The 19,507-nt window shown below is 45.3% G+C and overlaps 2 protein-coding genes and 1 long non-coding RNA gene across 3 annotated transcripts; 2 read left to right on the top strand and 1 right to left on the bottom strand.

The window, feature by feature from the left end:
- Nucleotides 1-105: 105 nt before the first annotated feature.
- On the top strand, nt 106-3,244 carry LOC130372487 (histone H3.v1-like). Its single transcript, XM_056578518.1, has 2 exons — nt 106-236; nt 2,186-3,244. The coding sequence occupies exon 2, from the start codon at nt 2,392-2,394 to the stop codon at nt 3,214-3,216; it is 825 nt and encodes a 274-aa protein (XP_056434493.1). The 5' UTR covers nt 106-236; nt 2,186-2,391; the 3' UTR covers nt 3,217-3,244.
- Nucleotides 3,245-6,484: 3,240 nt separating this feature from the next.
- Nucleotides 6,485-17,518, top strand: LOC130372526 (galaxin-like). The gene is made up of 10 exons (XM_056578575.1): nt 6,485-6,877; nt 7,543-7,593; nt 10,597-10,647; nt 10,933-11,139; nt 11,236-11,286; nt 14,953-15,159; nt 15,254-15,304; nt 15,773-15,958; nt 16,056-16,106; nt 16,612-17,518. Exons 1-10 carry the CDS (start codon nt 6,823-6,825, stop codon nt 16,788-16,790), a joined length of 1,089 nt encoding a protein of 362 aa, XP_056434550.1. The 5' UTR covers nt 6,485-6,822; the 3' UTR covers nt 16,791-17,518.
- Nucleotides 10,566-19,483, bottom strand: LOC130372528 (uncharacterized). Its single transcript, XR_008893353.1, has 3 exons — nt 19,084-19,483; nt 18,655-18,789; nt 10,566-18,539 (listed from the first exon to the last, which is right to left on the bottom strand). It is a non-coding gene; the product is annotated as an uncharacterized LOC130372528 (long non-coding RNA).
- Nucleotides 19,484-19,507: the final 24 nt, after the last annotated feature.

Here is a 19,507-nt window from a genome sequence, read left to right as displayed (position 1 = left end):
TGTGCATGCGTGCGTGAAGGAAAGACTGAGAGGTAGTGCGATGTGTGTTGTTGGGGAGCGAGAGCGCTAGAGCGGGGTGGGGGGGGCGAGAGAGAGAGAGAGAGAGAGAGAGAGAGAGCCTCGCTGGAGCGTAGCGTTGGCTTGTCATGTGGCAGTTACAGCATGCCTGTCTGCCTCTCAGTGCCGTGTGTCCGGTGCGTCGCTCTCTGATCCAAAGCATCTCAGCAACTCTTACAGTAAGCTGTTCTCAAAGTGTGCCCAGGTAGACCTCTTTTATTATTGCTCTTCTCTGTCTGTCTCCATCTGTCTGTCTGTCTGTCTCTAAACAGAATCTGCTATCATCCACAGAACAACATGAACGACTGCTTTGTTTTGTTGTTTCTCTTTTACAGTTAATCAAATTAGAAGAAAAGTGATACATGAAATCAAGTGATATTATACATCCAATGAATTGTATTGTACGATTTGCATAGATAGGTCGTTAAAAGGTCACTTGTTACTATTTTAGCGTAGCCATGGCTAATCAAACTTTCTATAAAGGGAGGAAAGGAAATATAAAGAAAGAGATCATGGGTTGATCTTATTCATGTTTATTTAGGGATTTTGGGCATTTGTTTTTATTCAGCCGCATCCTGTTTTGGTTTAGCACGCTGACCTTGTCTTAATTGTGATTGATTTTGGGGTCAATGATATTTGACGTCCTGTGTATGTGTCACTTGTGTGTGACTATATCAAGGGCTCCACATTACAATGATTGTGTTCCCTGGCCAAAGACAGGTCTTTGGCTTTCCAAGATCAATGGAAATCCAATTACACAAGTAGGCCAATAAATAAACAAAAAACAAAAATAAATAAACACACAGTTGAAATAGTTTGTTGATTTTAAACAACATACCGTTACTTAGGAAACCGTCTGGGGTTGATTTCTAAGTTGTCTGGTGAGTTTTACTGTTTTACTGTTTATCTCTTCCCCCAATCTGGTCCCTCCTCCTATAGGCCTCAGCCTATCGGCCAGCAGGACCCCCAGCTTAGACCTGGAAATGAGTCACCACCAAAAAGGTGGCCACTAATTTGGATGACTCATTCCAGTTTTACGTCATTACAAATTAATGATTCCTTATGGATGACCCAACATGATGGTTTGTACTTGGGATAAAGGATGATGTTTGTGAAATGACTGTATAGATCCAAGCAGAGATAACAGCGAGTTAAGACGCAAACAGTACTGCTGTTGGTGCATTGGTAAACTGGAAGACCTTCTTATTCTTCATTGCAAGTGTAGGAACTTCTTTGGGGGTTTTGATGGAAGCCCCCTTGGATAGAAGTGTTTCCTGCTGAACACTGGTGCCAAGTTTCACAAGCTCGCATGCAACCTGGTGTGAAAGTGGCGGCACATGGAAGAACAAGGGTTGAAAATAGCTATTCTGGGCCTTAAAGGCTTGTAAATATTTTCCACCAGTCAAGTGGATACATGGAGCGAGTGTGAAGAGGGCTGTTTTTATACCAAGAAGTGTCAGTAAAGGTTATATTAACAACCGTCTATAATTTATATGGCTAGGCCAATAGTTGAATCAAACAAAATATTGGTCTAGTTTCCAAAAATCACAGCTGTATGTTTTTGGAATTTCAGGGCAGATTTTGAAGGTCTGACATCACGATCCGTGTTAATCCTTACTCCTGACCACTGCTGACGTCACGGTGAATCTTTGGAATGGCTTCCACTCTCTGGTGACAGATGGAGATGTATATAGTGCCTAAAGATAGAAAGATATGCAGGGACAGGGCTATACATAGAAACATAGCTGCTGCAGCCCACAGCCGTGCCGGCACAACTTTTCCGATCTGAAAATGTGCTTGTGTCTCAACGGGCACGATCGCCTTGGCTGCTCTGGAAACATAACGACCACGGGACCAAAAAAATACCACGGGAAACCATTGGATAATTAATTGATAACGAAATACAAAAAAATGAATAGTAATACTTTGGTAATATTGTATGTGTTTTTATAATTCTTAAATAGTATCATTTTAAGTATCTATCATTGTTATATGCATTGCTTTATGCCTGCACTGGTATAAACTGTATGCTGGTATCTATATATTACTCAAATGTGTGTTATATTGAATGAGGAAGTCGATATAAACCTGGCTCTCTGTTGCCGTGACGCTGGGCTTCTCTCCGCAGCCCGTCCGGCCTTCACTCTGGAGGGAAAGGCTCGGGAGGCGACGGCCAGCAGGGAGGACGGGGGCGCCGGTGGGGCCTCCTCCCTGTCTGGAGACACCGGCCCCGATTGGCTAAGCCGTGGCCCCGCCACCCTGCCCCTGAGCCAGGGGGACGTCCCTCCGGGGCCCTGGCAGAGCGAGAGCCTCCTGGCCGAGTCCTGGTCCACCATGGGCGACCCCGACCCCGAGGACGCCAAGAGCCTGGACAGCAGTGAGGGAGGGGTGCTGCTCCCCGGAGAGGAGAACAACTCCTCCCCCTCCGACATGGTCCACCTGGAGCGGGAGGACGAGGAGCAGGAGGCTGTTGAGACCGAGGAGGAGGAGGAGGAGGAGGAGGAGGCCGAGGAGGTAGAGACGGCCGGAGGCGAGGAAGAGGACGACATGCAGAGCAGCGTTCTGAGTATGTTGGGCGGGGAGCAGGAGCTGGAGGAGCTCCGGCGGGAGCAGGAGGAGGAGGAGGAGGAGGAGGAGCAGCAGCAGCCCCGCCACCTGAGCTCCCAGCTCCTGGTGGTGGCGGCCGAGGACGCGCTGCGTGCCGGCGGCCGCCGCCACCTCTCCGGGCGGGAGGCCTCCACGGCCACGGCCCCAATGCCCATCTTCAAACTCCAGCCGCCCTCCAGCACGTCTACGCCCGTGCCCTCCATCACCTCCTCCTCCTCCTCCTGCCGCCCCTCGGAGGTGGTGGAGGAGCAGCGGTACTCCCGGCAGGAGCTCCTCCCCCCCCCGGTCCTGGTGCCCGTGGTCGCCGGCCAGCCCGCCGCCACCGCCGACCAACCGCGGTTCTCCCAGATTCCGCTGGGCTCCGTGGGAGATGAGAAGGTTCCGGGCCACAGAACCCCACCGAACCCCACGACGGAGGCTCCCGCCCCCGCCGCCGCGGCCGCGGAACCGGCCGGATCGACCGACCTGCCGATGATGCTGTGCGGGGGGGCGGTTCTGGTGGCGGTGGTGGGCGTGGTGGCGTACGGTGCCTTGGCCTACGGCAGGAAGTAGGACGTCTGTCTGCTGGAACGCTGGTGGAGTGGGGTGGGTTTTGGGGGGGGGGGGGGGGGGGGGACTGCTGTTTTACACGTCTTTGGTTCCACCAAGAATGAACCTGCACACGAGTCTTGATTCAGTTTGGATTTTGGATTGGTGACATAATGCATAGAGTAAGAACGGCAGGGGTTTGGTTTGTAATGGTAACGTAGGGAAGGTTTGAGAGTTGTCAGGGGAGGGAACAGAAAAGAGCAGAAGTAAACAACAACAAACGCCGTAGTGATTTGTGTATTTCCGTCACTGATAGCGGACAAACGGATATGGCATTGACAACAAATAACACTCAAACTATAGCCCTGAAATCTTACTTTAAGCAGCTTTAAGAGTAAAGGCCAAAGTGGATATTAACCTCACGTGCACGAAAGAGAATTACTGGGGGATGGGGAGATCTCTCAAGCTTGGGTTGCTTTGTGACATCTAGGCAAACAGGGAAGACCTTTTTTAGATTTTGAATTAAACTTGAAGTGGCTAGCAAACTATTTACACCAGATGATTACACTGTTCTTCATGAGATATTCCACTGTTTTCCCTCTGCAAATTCTGGATTACCATGTTTAGTGACCTTCAGTATAACGTAATAGTATATTGGTATATTGGTGTACTGTAAGATGAAGATACTTGATGATACCTCAGCCCACACAGAGCTCAAGGCCTTCATTTCTGAGTATAACTGGTGCGCAACTCGAGGAAAATGTTAACGTGGGGAGGAGATAGTAATTAAGCTATGGTATTAATGCTAACAGTTATCATTCTTTGTGTGAGTTTTATACCACGGAAGAGCGATCAATAAATTACAACTGATAATCTATTAAGATTCATAATGCGTATTTTGACTCTTTTCACTGCCATTAAAGGTCAACCATGCTCAATGTGACGAACATTTAATATAGGAAAAAACATAGGCTGAAACATGAATGTAGCGAGAATCAGGATTTATTTTTGTCCTAATTCCAACCACAGAACCTGATGCAAACACAATCTTAGTCCAAAAGGCACCATCAACCGATATGTACGATTTTAGCCCAGTGTTTTGGTAGCCCAGTGTTTTCAGTGGATCGGATCGATCCAAGAACTGTATTTGTAACAAACAGTGAAATAGGAGAGGAAATGCTCACAGGATTGTGCAAAAACAACAGTAGTCACAAAAATAAGCAACAATATTTACAGCAAAAAGAAGCACACTATTTGCAATAGGGTTACATCTAGTGTGTGTGTGTGTGTGTGTGTGTGTGTGTGTGTGTGTGTGTGTGTGTGTGTGTGTGTGTGTGTGTGTGTGTGTGTGCGTTTTGTGACAATCCCCTGTCGGCGGCGGCTGCGATTCCCGAAACAAATGCTCAGGCAGGGTTGCGGTGCAGCGGTGTTATTGCATGCAGCTCACAATAAAAAGGGGAAATCATACATCAACTTAAGTTTCTTCCACACTGGGGCAAAAAGGGTGAGTCGGGTCCGGGTCCGGTCCGTCGGTGAGGTGGAGAAGCAGGCTATTTAAGCTGCTTCTCCACCCATTCCTCAAGTGCTCTGCATATCCTTAATTGGTAACAGCCAGGTTGCCACAATGTGTGTGTGTGTGTGTGTGTGTGTGTGTGTGTGTGTGTGTGTGTGTGTGTGTGTGTGTGTGTGTGTGTGTGTGTGTGTGTGTGTGTGTGTGTGTGTGTGTGTGTGTGTGTGTGTGTGTGTGTGTGTGTCCCTGGCGAGATCAGTGTTCCCAGTCCTGAAGGCCAGGGGAAGGAAGTAGCCAAGACGTGCTAATTTAATTAGTCTTACAACACCATGGTCAAGGGCCACGGATGGTGTGCTTCGTAATTCACTATTGATCGGCTACGAAGATAATCTATATGTGGTAACAAGAATTGAAAACACAAAATCCCATTAAATGACCAAGAAAATTCAATAAACACAACAGACACATTCACTCCGATGTGTCAAGGTCGCCCTCTAGTGGTTATCTGTGCTCACTGCCATAACCAGGCTATAATTTCCTTTACTGATCGAATGACTGTGTCGATTGACATTTTAATTGATACATGTTTACTCCGGGTCAATATCAATGCATGGGTCGATCATCACTCCCTGAATAAAACCAGAACGACCTTTTAATCTGACAATGATAGGCCCGTCAATTCAAGTCATTTTTACCAATAACCTAAGACATTGTTTTCGTCTTGCCATTTTCTATGTATCGGCTAATGGGTATCTGCAGGTTTCAGCAAGTCAAGACTTTTTAAGACCTTTTTAATATCACCTTGAATGAAATGTAAGACCTAAAACACACGATGGTGGGGGGATCCCGCTGTATTATAACCCAAGCATAGCAGGTGTGTCACTCAATGAGACTCATTAACCTACTCATTGTCGCAGACTAGCTAGCAAACACCCAGGTAATCATTTATATATGCAGCTAGCAAGAAAGAAGCCTCTTTACATGTCCTTCCTGAAAAGTCCCACGAGAAAAATAAGAAAATAAATAGTCCTGCCCCGAAAAATGTAAGACCTTGAGTTACAGTATTTAAGACCAGCATGTGACATTTGTAACGAATTTAAGACTTTAAGGTCTTAAATTTAGAAACATGAATTTAAGACCCTTAAAGACTTTTTAAGGATGCGCGGACACACTGGATATATTATCTTCAATCTAGAGTGAAAGTCAAGAAGAAGAAGCAAAACACCTCTATGACGCAACTCCAACATCATGAATCTCTTGTGATATATAAATGCAGTCCATTTACCATTTATAATGGTTTACCATCTGCTAGTCAGATCCCACATCATACTGCTCTTGTCACGACTGCTACTAAGGTTGAGGACCCAAATGCAACAAGGTGCACCGCGACAAAAGTAACAATGATTGAGAAAGGGACTGAACCAAGGCAAGGACTTAAATACACATGACTAACAAGACACAAGTGGGCAGGTAACAAGGTAGAACGAGAGGCAGGAGAACATTGGACAAGACAAAAATCAACCTCAAACTAATAAAAAGACTCAGGGGACAAGGTACAAAACACAAACCAGGAAGTACACAAGGGGCTAAGACAGGAACACAAACAGGTAAACATAAACACATAGCAGGAGAAGACAGAAGACAAGACACGGCACAGACATAGCAAAATACAAAGGGGATCTACAAGGTCAGGGAAGGACAGGAAGAGACATGGAAAACACAGGAAGTTCAAGCCCAGGAAATACCACTGAAAAACCAAACTAAAATTCCAACAGGTGAGGTGAAACACAAAACCCAGAACCTTGACAGCCCTTCCATTCCTTGATCTGAGGAATAGGAGAAGATCCGTCTAGCTGCAGGATCCACGACTTGAGAATGAGCAGATTAATCATCAGCCCCTTCCGTTCAGAGTAGCCTTAGAGACGGGCACGTTTCTAGAAAGACCTGTTCCAAGCGTTCCGCATAAATGAGACATGAGTGAGCTCCCCTAATAGGAACTTGCGAAATACAGCCTCGTAGCCGCCTGCTACACACATGCAGTAACAGTACCAGTTTAGAGCGGATTTGCTGCAAATTGCTGAACAGTTTAATCACAGTTTGTGATACAGGACGGCGTGCAAATGATCTTCCTGGGAAATCTCATCCATTTCATCAGTGCAACTTATTTCGTCATTGGTAAGTTTTATTGGAATGTTATCAGTATTTATTGCAGTCTGTTTTATAATCAGATCTAAATCGATGTTAACAGATAACGATCTATGTTCAAACAATAAAGCATAAATACGTAATTATAGCGATAATTATCGGCTGATGGGCTGTGGACGTCTAGGCAAGGAGTAGCTATGTTTGGTATTTGTTGTGGCGTGTGTGTGATTGTTCTCATGTCGAAGTGAGCCTGTCTGGTATATGTTCAGCAAACAGGAGATTTGGTATCATAGCATTACTGTTGGCGATGGAGGTTGCAAAAGGGGGCTTTTGTACTTAATACAGATGTATGACTTTTTTTTTTTTAACACTCATTTATTTAAAAAGGGACAGTGTGCATTAATCAACATAGCCATTGTATCGGACATATAAATGCACCACATTTAGTTAAAAAACTATTTTTCATCTGTATTCCCTGGCAGGTTGATGTTAGATAAAACATACAAAAGCATAAAAGCAAAACAACATATAGTTAGACAGATGATTGACATTGACATTACATGGACAAGGATACAAACTAAGATGACAACGACGTAATGTAACATGCCAGAATAAAAAGGATTAAAAGTGAAGAGAATAACAAACAAAAAAGGTGTAAAGATAATTTGTCTGAAAAAGATTTCTTATCTCTACAGGAAACCACATGATATCGGAAGCCGGGACATTGCCCAGGTGCTGTGGACAGGGTGAGTAACGATCATCCGTTATAAAACACAGAGTGGATGTTACATGGTTATGGTTTGTGGTCTAAATCCAGTCCGGTCCTTTGTATCGGGTGTGGTGTGTGGAGTGGGGTGATGCTGGCCCCGAGATGCAGTCCACCCGTGATTGGCTAATTTAAGAAGAATTTTCTGGAGGGATACCTTTTGCACAGACATTTTTGTGCTGTATTTTGTGCATGGCCTATATCCATACAATTTGGGTATTCGCTTTTTTGGCTTTTTTGGGTGGGCAGGGTTTTGAGAGGGTATGGAGAGGTAAGGGTTTAGGATCAGATCGCAAGTCGCAAAACTTTAATATTTGACCTTTAATTGCAATTATAAAAAAGAAATACCTCATGATTTAACCCTACACAATTGGTGACCCCTCTGAAGCACCTCCACACAGAGTAGGCGTTATCAGGGTATATGCAGGAATCATAGAGATGAATTTACTACCTTTTACTACCTTTTTTACTACCTCCACAATATCAACAACACGACATCAAGCAGCGGGGCGGGGGGATCCAAAGCACCGCTTAGTACTTACTGTAAGGTATAAATGTGACACTACCGCGATCCCTGTAGCCATTCTTTTTTTTTACTACCTTTTACTACGGCGCGGACACCCTGGTTATATGGTTTGTGGTCTGAATCCAGTCTGGTCCTTCGTATCGGGTTTGGTGTGTGGAGTGGGGTGATGATGGCCCTGCGATACTGTCCAACAGAGGTGATTTGGTATCAAAGCATTACCGTTTGAGGTTGGCAGAGGGCGGTGTGGTGTTCCACATTTGCTTTTAACATTAGATATGTATTTAGGTTTAGAAATGAAGAAAGCCATTGAAGTTTAGATTCTGTTGGTTTTAGATCGCCAAACAATGTTGTTTATTTTTCAACCCACTCATTAATTTCTTACAATTTATCTTATTTAAATACTTCCCGAAGTTATTTCGGTATAAAACAGTACGATGACGAGCAAGCGGGGGTGAGAGAACGCCGAGAACTTACAAACGAACAAAAACTGCTTTAATGTTTTAGGTTTGTAATTGAAAAATACAAATTTCCCATTTCTCAAAGAACTTGACATTGTCTCAACAGCTCCATTTGAACAGTGCAGTTATTCTAGTTACTATTAACCTATTGCTAGGTTAATGTTATTTATTGGATAAAATTATACATGTCTTAGCTGGACATAAACCTGACATTCATCAGTCATGAATATTAGTCGAACACATACAAATATTTTAATGTTGAATTTATTTGATCTTTTTTAAAAGATCCTACCATGTGACTGACTTGTCATCACTATACTGCTGTATAATAATTTAATAACCATTCAATGTCTCTTTCGGCTCTTCGGAGGGGCCCTTCAGCATAGTTCCCCCATCACTATGGACGGATGTGGAGTGAAGCGTTCTCGCTCCCCCTCTCCAGAGGAAGCATCCTGCTTTTCCCAAACAATCCCAGCCACCCCCGAGATAGTAAGAAGCCCCCACCCTCTTCCTCCCTAAAATTTTCTTTCCTCTTCCATTCATTCAGAGTAGCCATAGAGACCGACACGTTTCTAGAATGACCTGTTGAAAACATTGACCCAAGGCGACACGTCACGAGTTGGCTCATGTCATAGCATCTTGTTAAATACAGCCTCATAGCCAACTTCTACACACGTACAGTAACAGCAACAGTTTAGAGTGGAGCAAATCGCTGAGCAGTTTAATCAGTTTATGATACAGGACAGCGCGTAAATGCTCTCCCTGGCAATTATTATCTGGCACATGGGTTCAACTCCTGTTGTGATTGGTAAGTTTGCACTACAAATTATATGGACTGTTATCATTTTTTATCGCATTCCTTATCATTATATACTCCCTCTATTGGGGGGAGTAAATCAACTCTGGTTGTTTGTTGTATAATGTCATTCTTCTCCTTATGGTCGAGGTAAAATAGCTTTTTTGCCTGTGTGAACTTTCCGCCATTTCGACCAGGGGTCTATTCTGGAGAGAAACCTTTTTCTCATACATTTTGGTGCTGTATTTTGTGCTTGGCCTATATTCATACAATTTGGGGTTTTGCTATTGTGGCTTTTTGGGTGGGCTTTTTGGAGGTTAGCAAAGGGCGCTTTTGTACTTTACACAGGTGTTAAAAAAACTTTTCTATCATTAGAGATTAAGAAAGCCAATTGAAGTTTACACGCTGTTGGTTTAAAGATCCCATGGCATGAAAATTTCACTTTCTGAGGCTTTGTAACGTTAATATGAGTTCCCCTAGCCTACCTTTGCTCCCCAAATAGCTAGACATTTTGTTGGGTGTAAAACGAGAACTAGGCATTCTGCTCCGCCTTTAAAAAACCGAAGCTCAGACGCTCCGTTTTGGAATTTTCCCCGTATGTCGTCATAAGGGGAGATGCCACCTCGCCCTTCTCTGCCTTGCCAGCCCAGAGAATTTGGCCGCCCAATGAGATACGACCGTGCGAGCGCCACATGTGTGTGTCTGTGTGCGCGTGTGTCTGTGTGCGCGTGTGCATGTGTGTGCGATTACACACACTGTAACGCAAGTGTGTTATGGCGCATAACACGTCAGACTCCTGTCTCTGGTATTTCCACAATGAGACTCTTAGTGGAGATTATCACAGCCGAGGAGAAAGGGATTGTTGCCCGCGAATGTCTTCCGCTTGAGCCCCGTTTCCCGCTGCCGAGGGACCACCGCCTCGGCGCTGCCCGCTGCAGGAGGTGGTGTTGCCTAACGCCTCGTGCCCACTGCCTCCGTCCGTTGACTGATCCCCATTGACTTTGAATGGGGACGGACGCACAATGCATTGTGGATCCGTGCGCTGAAGGCTCCGTCAAAAAGTTGAACAATTTAAGCACTGTGACACTACTCGGGCTCCGACCACTTGAAAGCTCCTTCTCAGTACTGCATTCACACTTCAGTGAACAAACGTGAGAAAAGTGTGCCAAGATAAATTGCATAAAAGATGACTCATGTCCACAGGAAACAACATGATCCCGGAACCCGGGACATTGTACAAGTGCTGTGGACAGGGTGAGTAACGATCATCTGTTACAAAGCACAGAGCGGATGTTATACGTGAGCGGTCTGATGGGCAGGGCAGAGTTTTGAGAGAGTATGGAGAGGTAAGGGTTTAGGATCAGGTCACAAGTCGCAAAACTTTCATATTTGACCTTTAATTGCAATTATAAAGAAGAAATACCCCATGATTTAACCCTACACAATTGGTGACCCCTCTAAAGCACCTCCATAAACCCCAGGTTAAAGACCACTGATCTAGAATATAAGAGTGCATACAGTAATTGTTTTTTTTTACAGAGGCCTATAATGAGGACCGGCAGTTGTGCTGTGGACGTCTGTGCAGTGAGAAGATCCTTATGAAGGAACACAAGGGCAGCGTTTGCTGTGGAGACGTCCAGTACAACCCAGAGACACAGGGCTGCTGCGGAGATCCTCCTGAAATAAATTACCTCTCAATTTCCTGTGAGATGGACTGTAAACAGGTTTTGACCCAAGAGCCCACAGGTTTGCATCCTTCTCACTACTTCGCACACTTCAGTGAATAAACTTTGCCAAAAGATTGCCAAGAAAGATTGTATCCAAGATCACTTATGTCCACAGCAAACAACAGGATGTCGGGACCCGGGACATTGTACAAGTGCTGTGGACAGGGTGAGTAACGATCATCTGTTACAAAACACAGATTAGACGTTATCAGGGTATATGCAGGAATCATAGAGATGAATTGACTACCTTTTACTACCTCCACAATATCAACAACACGACATCAAGCAGCGGGGCGGGGGGATCCAAAGCACCGCTTACTACTTCCTGTAAGGTATAAATGTGACACTGCCGCGATCCCTGTAGGCAATTGTTTTTACTACCTTCTACAACTGCGCGGACACCCTGGTTATATGGTTTGTGGTCTGAATCCAGTCTGGTCCTTCGTATCGGGTGTGGTGTGTGGAGTGGGGTGATTCTGGCCCTGCGATACTGTCCAACCGTGTATCCTGTGGCGTTGGGGAAGGGCGGCAGGTACAGGTCAGGATGCGACTGGGAGTATCTAGCCCAACCCTGCACGCTAGGCGGCGTGAGAAAGATGGTCGCCGAGGAGTGGGATGGAACAGCGCTCCTCTCCGGCAGCTCCTCACGCGACTTAGCAGCTCCTCCCTGCTCACCCTGAGAGGGAAGGGCCTAGAAAAGGTGGCCTAAAAAAAGGTCTGTTCCGTTTAACCGGGTAGCCTGCCGCAGCTGCCGGGTCATCCCTCCACGCGGTCGAAAATATAATAAGAAAACCCACATGAAGCTCACCATTGCAACCTGGAACGTCCGCACACTTGGATGTGCCCGTTGACTCATCTTGTCCCCAAAGAAGAACAGCGCTGGTTGCACACGAGCTGCAGAGATGCAACATTGATAACGCAGCTCTTAGCGAAACCCGCTTCCATGGCAAGGATTCTAAAAGGTGGGAGAAGGCTACACCTTCTTCTGGAGGGGGCTTCCAGAAGGCTACCGCTGCCTCCATGGTGTAGGTTTTGCTGTGCGGTCAAGCCTACTTCAGAGGATCCCAGAATCCCCAGTCGGCATCAGTGAAAGACTGATGACCTGGCGCATTCCCCTCACCAACAACCGTCATGCCACCCTCATCAGTGCATATGCCCCAACACTGGATGCCGACCCTGAGTGCAAGGAACTCTTCTATGCCTCGCTGCACTCCGCCATAAATAAAACACCCTCCACTGACAAGCTCATTCTCCTCGGGGACTTTAACGCGAGAGTGGGCTCTGACAGTGTGTTATGGAAGGATGTGCTTGGGCAGCACGGTGTTGGTAAACTCAATGAAAATGGTCTTCGCCTCCTCACTCTCTGCTCTGAGTATCAGTTGGTCATCACCAACACCTTGTTCCAACTGAAGAACAAATTTAAGACCTCCTGGCAACACCCCCGCTCTAAACACTGGCCCCTCCTTGATTACATCATTGTCCGCCAAGCTGACAGGAAGGAGGTGCGAGTTACCAGAGCCATGTGTGGAGCAGACTGTTGGACTGATCACCGCTTGATCAGAGCCAAATTCACCCTGGAACTCCGTCCACCACTGAGGAAAACACCACCCTGCAGGAAGCTCAACTGTGACGCATTGAAGTCCCCGTACTCAGTCAACCAGCTCAGGGAACAGATCGCCTTAAAGCTGTCCAAGATCCCTGAAACACCAGCTGATCCGAATGTCAACATCACCTGGAGCACCGTACGCACCGCTAATCACCGGGCGGCAGTAGAGTCTGTAGAGTACACCAGACGAAGAAACCAAGACTGGTTCGACAACAGCGCACCAGGTATCCACAACCTACTTCAGGCAAAACACAAGGCCCTTGCAGCTCACCTTTCCAACCCCCAATCCACCTTGCTGAAGGCCCGCTTCAACAACATCCGGGCTGAAACACAGCGTACCTTCAGAGCCATGAAGAATGACTGGTGGACAAAGAAATCCCACGAGATACAGCATCACGCGGACACCAACAACTCCCACGCTTTCTATGACTCAATCAAGGTTATTTATGGCCCACAGAGGAAGAACATAACCCCGGTCAGATAAGCAGATGGTACCATCCTGTACGAGGACAAACGACAGATCCTGAACAGATTGGCCGAGCATTGGTGTTTTTATAAATATAGGCCATGGACAACCTACAGCAGAAAAACGTATGTGCAAACGTTTTTTCTCCAGAAAATACTGAAATGAGGCATTCACGGGTGGACAGCATCTCGGGGCCAGCCAACCGTGCCTGCCAACCGTCACTGATCTGGACTCCTCCCCCAGCTTTGCTGAGGTAGGAAAAGCCATCGCTGGCCTGAAGAACAACAAGAGCCCAGGCCTTGATGGAGTCCCAGCAGAAATCCTGAAACTTGGCGGATACCTCCTCACCCGCAGATTACACCTACTGATCATTAACATTTGGTCATCTGAAATCATCCCGCAAGATTGGAAGGATACCAACATCATCGCAATCTTTAAGCGCAAAGGAGACAAAGCAGACTGCGGTAATAACAGAGGCATTTCCCTCTTGTCAGTTGCCGGTAAGGTGTTTATGTTCCAATAATTTAATAACCATTCAATGTCTCTTTCGGCTCTTCGGAGGGGCCCTTCAGCATAGTTCCCCCATCACTATGGACGGATGTGGAGTGAAGCGTACCAGAGACTCCCGTCTCTGGTATTTCCACAATGATATTCTTAGTGGGGATTATTTCAGCCATGGTTGAGAAGGAATTGGGGGAAAGGAACTTTGGCTTTGACTCCCTGAAGTACATGAACCATGACATGGAGGAGAAAGGGATTGTTGCCCGCGAATGTCTTCCGCTTGAGCCCCGCTTCCCGCTGCCCGCTGCAGGAGGTGGTGGTGCCTAACGCCTCGTGCCCACTGCCTCCATCCGTTGACTGATCCCCATTGACTTTGAATGGGGACGGACGCACAATGCATTGTGGATCCGTGCGCTGAAGGCTCCGTCAAAAAGTTGAAAAATGTTCAACTTTTTCGGCAGCGACGGATCCTTCATCCAATCAGATCACGTCTTCAAATGTAAGCACTGTGACACTACTCGGGCTCTGACGACCCTGGAAAACTCCCCCATCCGTCAGCCACGCCTTCTGAGTCCTTTGACTGACGGTGCAGTGGGCACGAGGCGTAAGCGCTGACCGCTGCCGAGGCGGTGGTCCCTCGGCAGCGAGGCTCCGGCGGGAGACAACCAAGGCCAACAATCCCTTTCTCCTCCATGTCTTGGTTCAGTCTACTTCAGAAGATGTGGACTTGGAAGAACCACAGACGTCGGACAACCCGACGCAGTCGTTTGAGATTCATAATATCGTCTGGAGGCTCACACAGCTTTTGGCAGTGATAATATATATTATATGATATAGATATTTATGTATAATAATATCATTTAGGTATAGAGCTCCAGGACTCCCGCCGGCTGTGTGCGCCTCGCCATTGCGATACATCCACTGTAAACAGAGCGCATGGTACCGTGGCAGCAAGCTGCTCAGGGCCACACCCCCACCTTCCTCCTTGACCTGCCTCTCTCCTCCTCATTTGCATTAAAGCTACAGACACCGAAACGGCGCGTTTGGGAAAAGCTCAATGTCGGCTGAATTTCGGGAACGTCTTCAAATACTGTGTTTGGGGCCCGGTAATATCTGTATTAAAGCATCCACAAAGTAGCATGCCATGGGACCTTTTAAGAACGCCAAAAAAAGCTGTAGTCTGATCATATGCTCTTCAAGAGGTCAGCACCGACTGGGCGAATATGACAAGGTTTTTATGAACCTTGTTTTTCCTACAGAGGCCTATAATGTGGACCGGCAGTTGTGCTGTGGAAGTCTGGGCAATGTGAAGATCCTTATGAAGAAACAGAAGGGCAGCATTTGCTGTGGAGACGTCCAGTACAACCCAGAGACACAGGGCTGCTGTGGAGATCCTCCTGAAATAAATGAACTCTCAGTTCCCTATGAAACAGACTCAGACCAGGGTTTGACCCAAGAGCCCACAGGTTTGTTTCCTTCTCAGTACTACATGCACACTTCAGTGAAAAACTTGAGAAAAGAGTGCCAAGATAAATTGTATAAAAGATGACATGTCCACAGTAAACAACATGATCCCGACACCCGGGACATTGTCGAAGTGCTGTGGACTGGGTGAGTATCGATCATCTGTTACAAAACACAGTAGATGTTATCTAGTTTGTGGTCTGAATCCAGTCCGGTTCTTCGTATCGGGTGTGGTGTGTGGAGCGGGGTGATGCTGGCCCCGAGATGCTGTCCACCTGTGATTGGCTCATTTAAGTATTTTCTGGAGAAAAAACGTTTGCACATACGTTTTTCTGCTGTATGTTGTGCATGGCCTATATTTATACAATTTGGGGTTTTGCTATTTTGGCTTTTTCGGTGGGCAGGCTTTTGAGAGAGTATGGAGAGGTAAGGGTTTAGGATCAGGTCGCAAGTTGCAAAACTTTCCTATTTGACCTTTAATTGCATTTATAAAAAAGAAATATCATGATTTAACCCTACACAATTGGTGACCCTCTGAAGCACCTCCATGAACCCCAGGTTAAAGACCACTGATCTAGAATATAAGAGTGCATACAGTAATTGTGTTTTCTACAGAGGCCTATAATGTGTACCGGCAGTTGTGCTGTGGAAGTCTGCGCAGTCACAAGATCCTTATGAAGGAACACAAGGACAGCATTTGCTGTGGAGACTACCAGTACAACCCACAGACACAGGGCTGCGACGGGGATTCTCCTAAAATAAATGAACTCTCAGTTTCATATGAGACCCAAGGGCCCACAGGTTTGTTTTCTTCTCATTGCTGCATGCACACTTCAGTGAACAAACTTCAGTAAAGAGTGCAAAGAGAAATTATATAAAAGATTACTTATGTCCACAGCAAACCACATGGTGTCGGAACCCGGAACATTGTCTAAGTACTGTGGACAGGGTGAGTAACGATCATCCGTTACAAAACACAGTAGATGTGACATGGTTTGTGGTCTGAATCCAGTCTGGTCCTTCGTATCGGGTTTGGTGTGTGGAGTGGGGCGATACTGTCCAACCCTGATTGGCTCATTTAAGACGCATGTTACTGTCAGGTGGTAACAGGGCCTACGCGGCTGCCCTGCTGGGGTAGGTGTGTGTGTGTGTGTATGTGTAAGTGTATGTGTGTGTGTGTTTTTGTGTCGGAATCAGCCTGTCTGGAATATAGGCGGCCAACAGAGGGGATTTGTTATCATAGCATTACCATTGGAGGTTAGCCAAGGGTGTTAGAATGTTTTTCATCATTAGAGATCTATTTAGGTTTAGAGATTAAGAAAGCCATTGAAGTTTAGATTTTGTTGGTTTAAGAACGCCGAACAAAGCTGTAGTCTGATCGTATGCTCTTCAAGAGGTCAGCACCGACTGGGTCGAATATGACAAGGTTTTTAACAACCTTGTGTGTCCTACAGAGGCCTATAATGTGGACCGACAGTTGTGCTGTGGAAATCTGCGCAGTGAGAAGATCCTTAGGAAGGAACACAAGGACAGCGTTTGCTGCGGAGACGTCCAGTACAACCCAGAGACACAGCGCTGCTCTTTTGAACATAGCACCTTTTCAATCAAGGAAAAAAAGATTTGCTTTGACTAGCACTGTCTAACTGTTTGTAATTGTGTCAAACCTGAAGATCCTTTATTTACTTGAAAAAGATTGCTTATTTTGTCTTATCTAAGTTGTTAATTTTTTCTGCAAACAGTGCAAATCGATTATTTCCATAAAAAAATAAAATAAATGAAGCATACTCATTCATTGTAATCTACTGTAGAAGCGAATATGCCCAAATGTACATGCCCCTTTACATTTGTCCATGTTATGATTATTACTTTTATGCTGCAAGATTAGCTCAGGAACAATACTATACAATGGTGTATTCCCTTTTTGCTAGTTAAAGCACAATGAAATGGTTTTACAGAAATACTTTACAGAAAAAGGAGATCATACGGTGAAATGTCAAATATGCCAAGCGAAATTGAGCTACCAGAGTACTACAAGTACTATGCGGCAACATATGCTCCTGAAACACAACGGTGAGTTCGGGAAAGCAGACCCGCAGCAACCAAGTGTGTCGGTTATTTTCACCCCCGCAAGACGCAGCTGTAATCCCGGCCGTGTATAGAAGATCGCTGAGTATGTTTTTAGTTCATTTGCTGCAGTTTTATTTGCAGCTTTAAATTATTTGCAAAGGTTAGGCTACTTGTTTAGTTTTTTTTTTTTTTAAACCGTTACAGGCCTTTTTCGACGTGATTTAAAATGTGAGATGCATATTTATTTTTGCAAGGAAAATGTGTTTTGAACGTTTACCAAAATAAATAATGAATACTCTGATAACTCTTTGACTGTTTTGAGTGAGAATAAGCATTACATGTTTGGTTGGTAATATTGCCGTTCATCATTAGGCCAATTCCTGCTGCAGATGCGTTGCATTCTAAAAATAGATTAGTTTTAAACGAGTACTCGATTGATCCTCGAGGAATTCATTCGATCACTCGAGTTTGGAATTTACTACTCGTGCCCATCCCTAGTTAATTCATTTTTAAATGGTTAATTCTAAATAATATTTAGGTATTTTTGTCATCTGCATGTATTATTTAATCAATATCGAAGCAAATGAATCAATATCAAATCAAAATCGAATCAAATCAAGCCCTAAAGAATCGAATTGAATCGTGAGGTACCTGGAAATACCCACCCCTAGTCTTTATTAATATATTAATACAAATTAGTAAAACACTGAAATACAGCACTCAATCACCCTTTATTTGTGTTTTTAGGGAGATTTTTAGGGAAAATGTGATGAAGGTCTGATCGTATTTAAGATTGCTGCTCTGTACATGAGCTGGATCTGTGGGATAAGCCAACCTCAGCAAAAAATCTAAATCTGTGGATTCTGCCCCACTCTTCACCTCAATATCCTCCCTTTCTGATGTTCTCCTCTCCCTCATCTCATCCTTCTACTCATCTCTCCTTTCCCTGTTTTGCCAGTCTGTCCTGATCTCATCTGGGATTGGCTCTGGCTCTGGCACTCTGAACGCAGCTGATGCACCGGGCTCACCATCTCTCCAATTACATATTATTGTTATTACCATTATCATTATTATTTGAATGCCCATTAGAAGCAGGGTTATTTATGTTCTGCTCTGGCAAGATCTTTGAAAGGATCTCTAAAATAGCCTATGTTCTTTTTAGATTACGATTATTTAGCATGCAGCTCTTTAACCCTGTACTTTCTAGCATGGTCCTCTCATCTCATATTTGGTGATCAGCACTTAGGCCTACCTGCACTACGTGCCTCCTGGTCCCCAACTTCCTTGTGGCTGGAGGCTTTTGGCTGCTCCTCATCTTAAATGGAATGTAATTATGAAAAATTGCCATTAGTAGGCTAAGATATGAGTCTGATTAATTTATCATTAGCCTACAGTGTCATCTGTATCACAATGCAAAGGCTCTTTCTCACCTGCTTGTTGGCTTTTTCGTAGCCAACCCTGCAGTGATGTGCTCCCCTTTGCTGCCTCCTTGAGTTGTCTCTCTCGCTCCTGAATCCGCCTCTTTTCAGCGGGCATTTCGGCCTCACTTAAAAATAACAAACACCCTAAATAGTGCATAGGCGTAGGCATTTAACCAGTTTGAATAAAATAATTCATGCGACTTATTACTTCCATCATTAATTCTTCTTGCTATAAAGAAATGTTAGAAACCAGCTGACATGAAGCTTAGTTTGCCTACCAAAAAATTAGAAGCTAACGGGCTGCTTGTCTGCATGCTAGCTAGCTGTCTGATTATTTAGGCTAAACACGTTGCAAACTGAGCATGGATTTATGAAGATTTCAATTAATTTCATAAAACTTGATGATCATTGTTCGCATGTTATACATCTCAAACTCACCTTTTCCGACAACATCAACGGAAGCAGTCGTCTCACAAGACAACTGCGACAATCTCTTTTGGTCTATAGTAGGCACTAAAACAATTCTACAAGTACGGAACACTGAAAGCTGCGCTTGGATCTGAAAGCATTTGCGCGTGGATCAGTCAGGCGGACAATGAGCGCCAAAAGTCACGTGACAAACAAATGTCCTGTGATTCACACTACACAACAGCAGGTGGCGCTGTTGAGTCAGTTTAAGGCCGCCAGGACGATCTTTTTTTCTCCCCAAAATCATTTGATACCGGCCAACCGTGTGTTATGGAAAGCCAAGAAGGCCTCTTACTGCCTGGCCCTAGAATGCATGGACATATAGAATGGCGCGGTAAAAGTGCTAAACCGCACGGAAACCGTACGGAATCCGTGCGGTACGGAACTTTTACCG

This window comes from Gadus chalcogrammus, chromosome 19 (genome assembly GCF_026213295.1).
Source record: "Gadus chalcogrammus isolate NIFS_2021 chromosome 19, NIFS_Gcha_1.0, whole genome shotgun sequence".
NCBI lineage: Eukaryota > Metazoa > Chordata > Actinopteri > Gadiformes > Gadidae > Gadus > Gadus chalcogrammus.
Note: the sequence above shows the minus strand (reverse complement) of the source record. Positions and strands in the feature narration are given on the sequence as shown.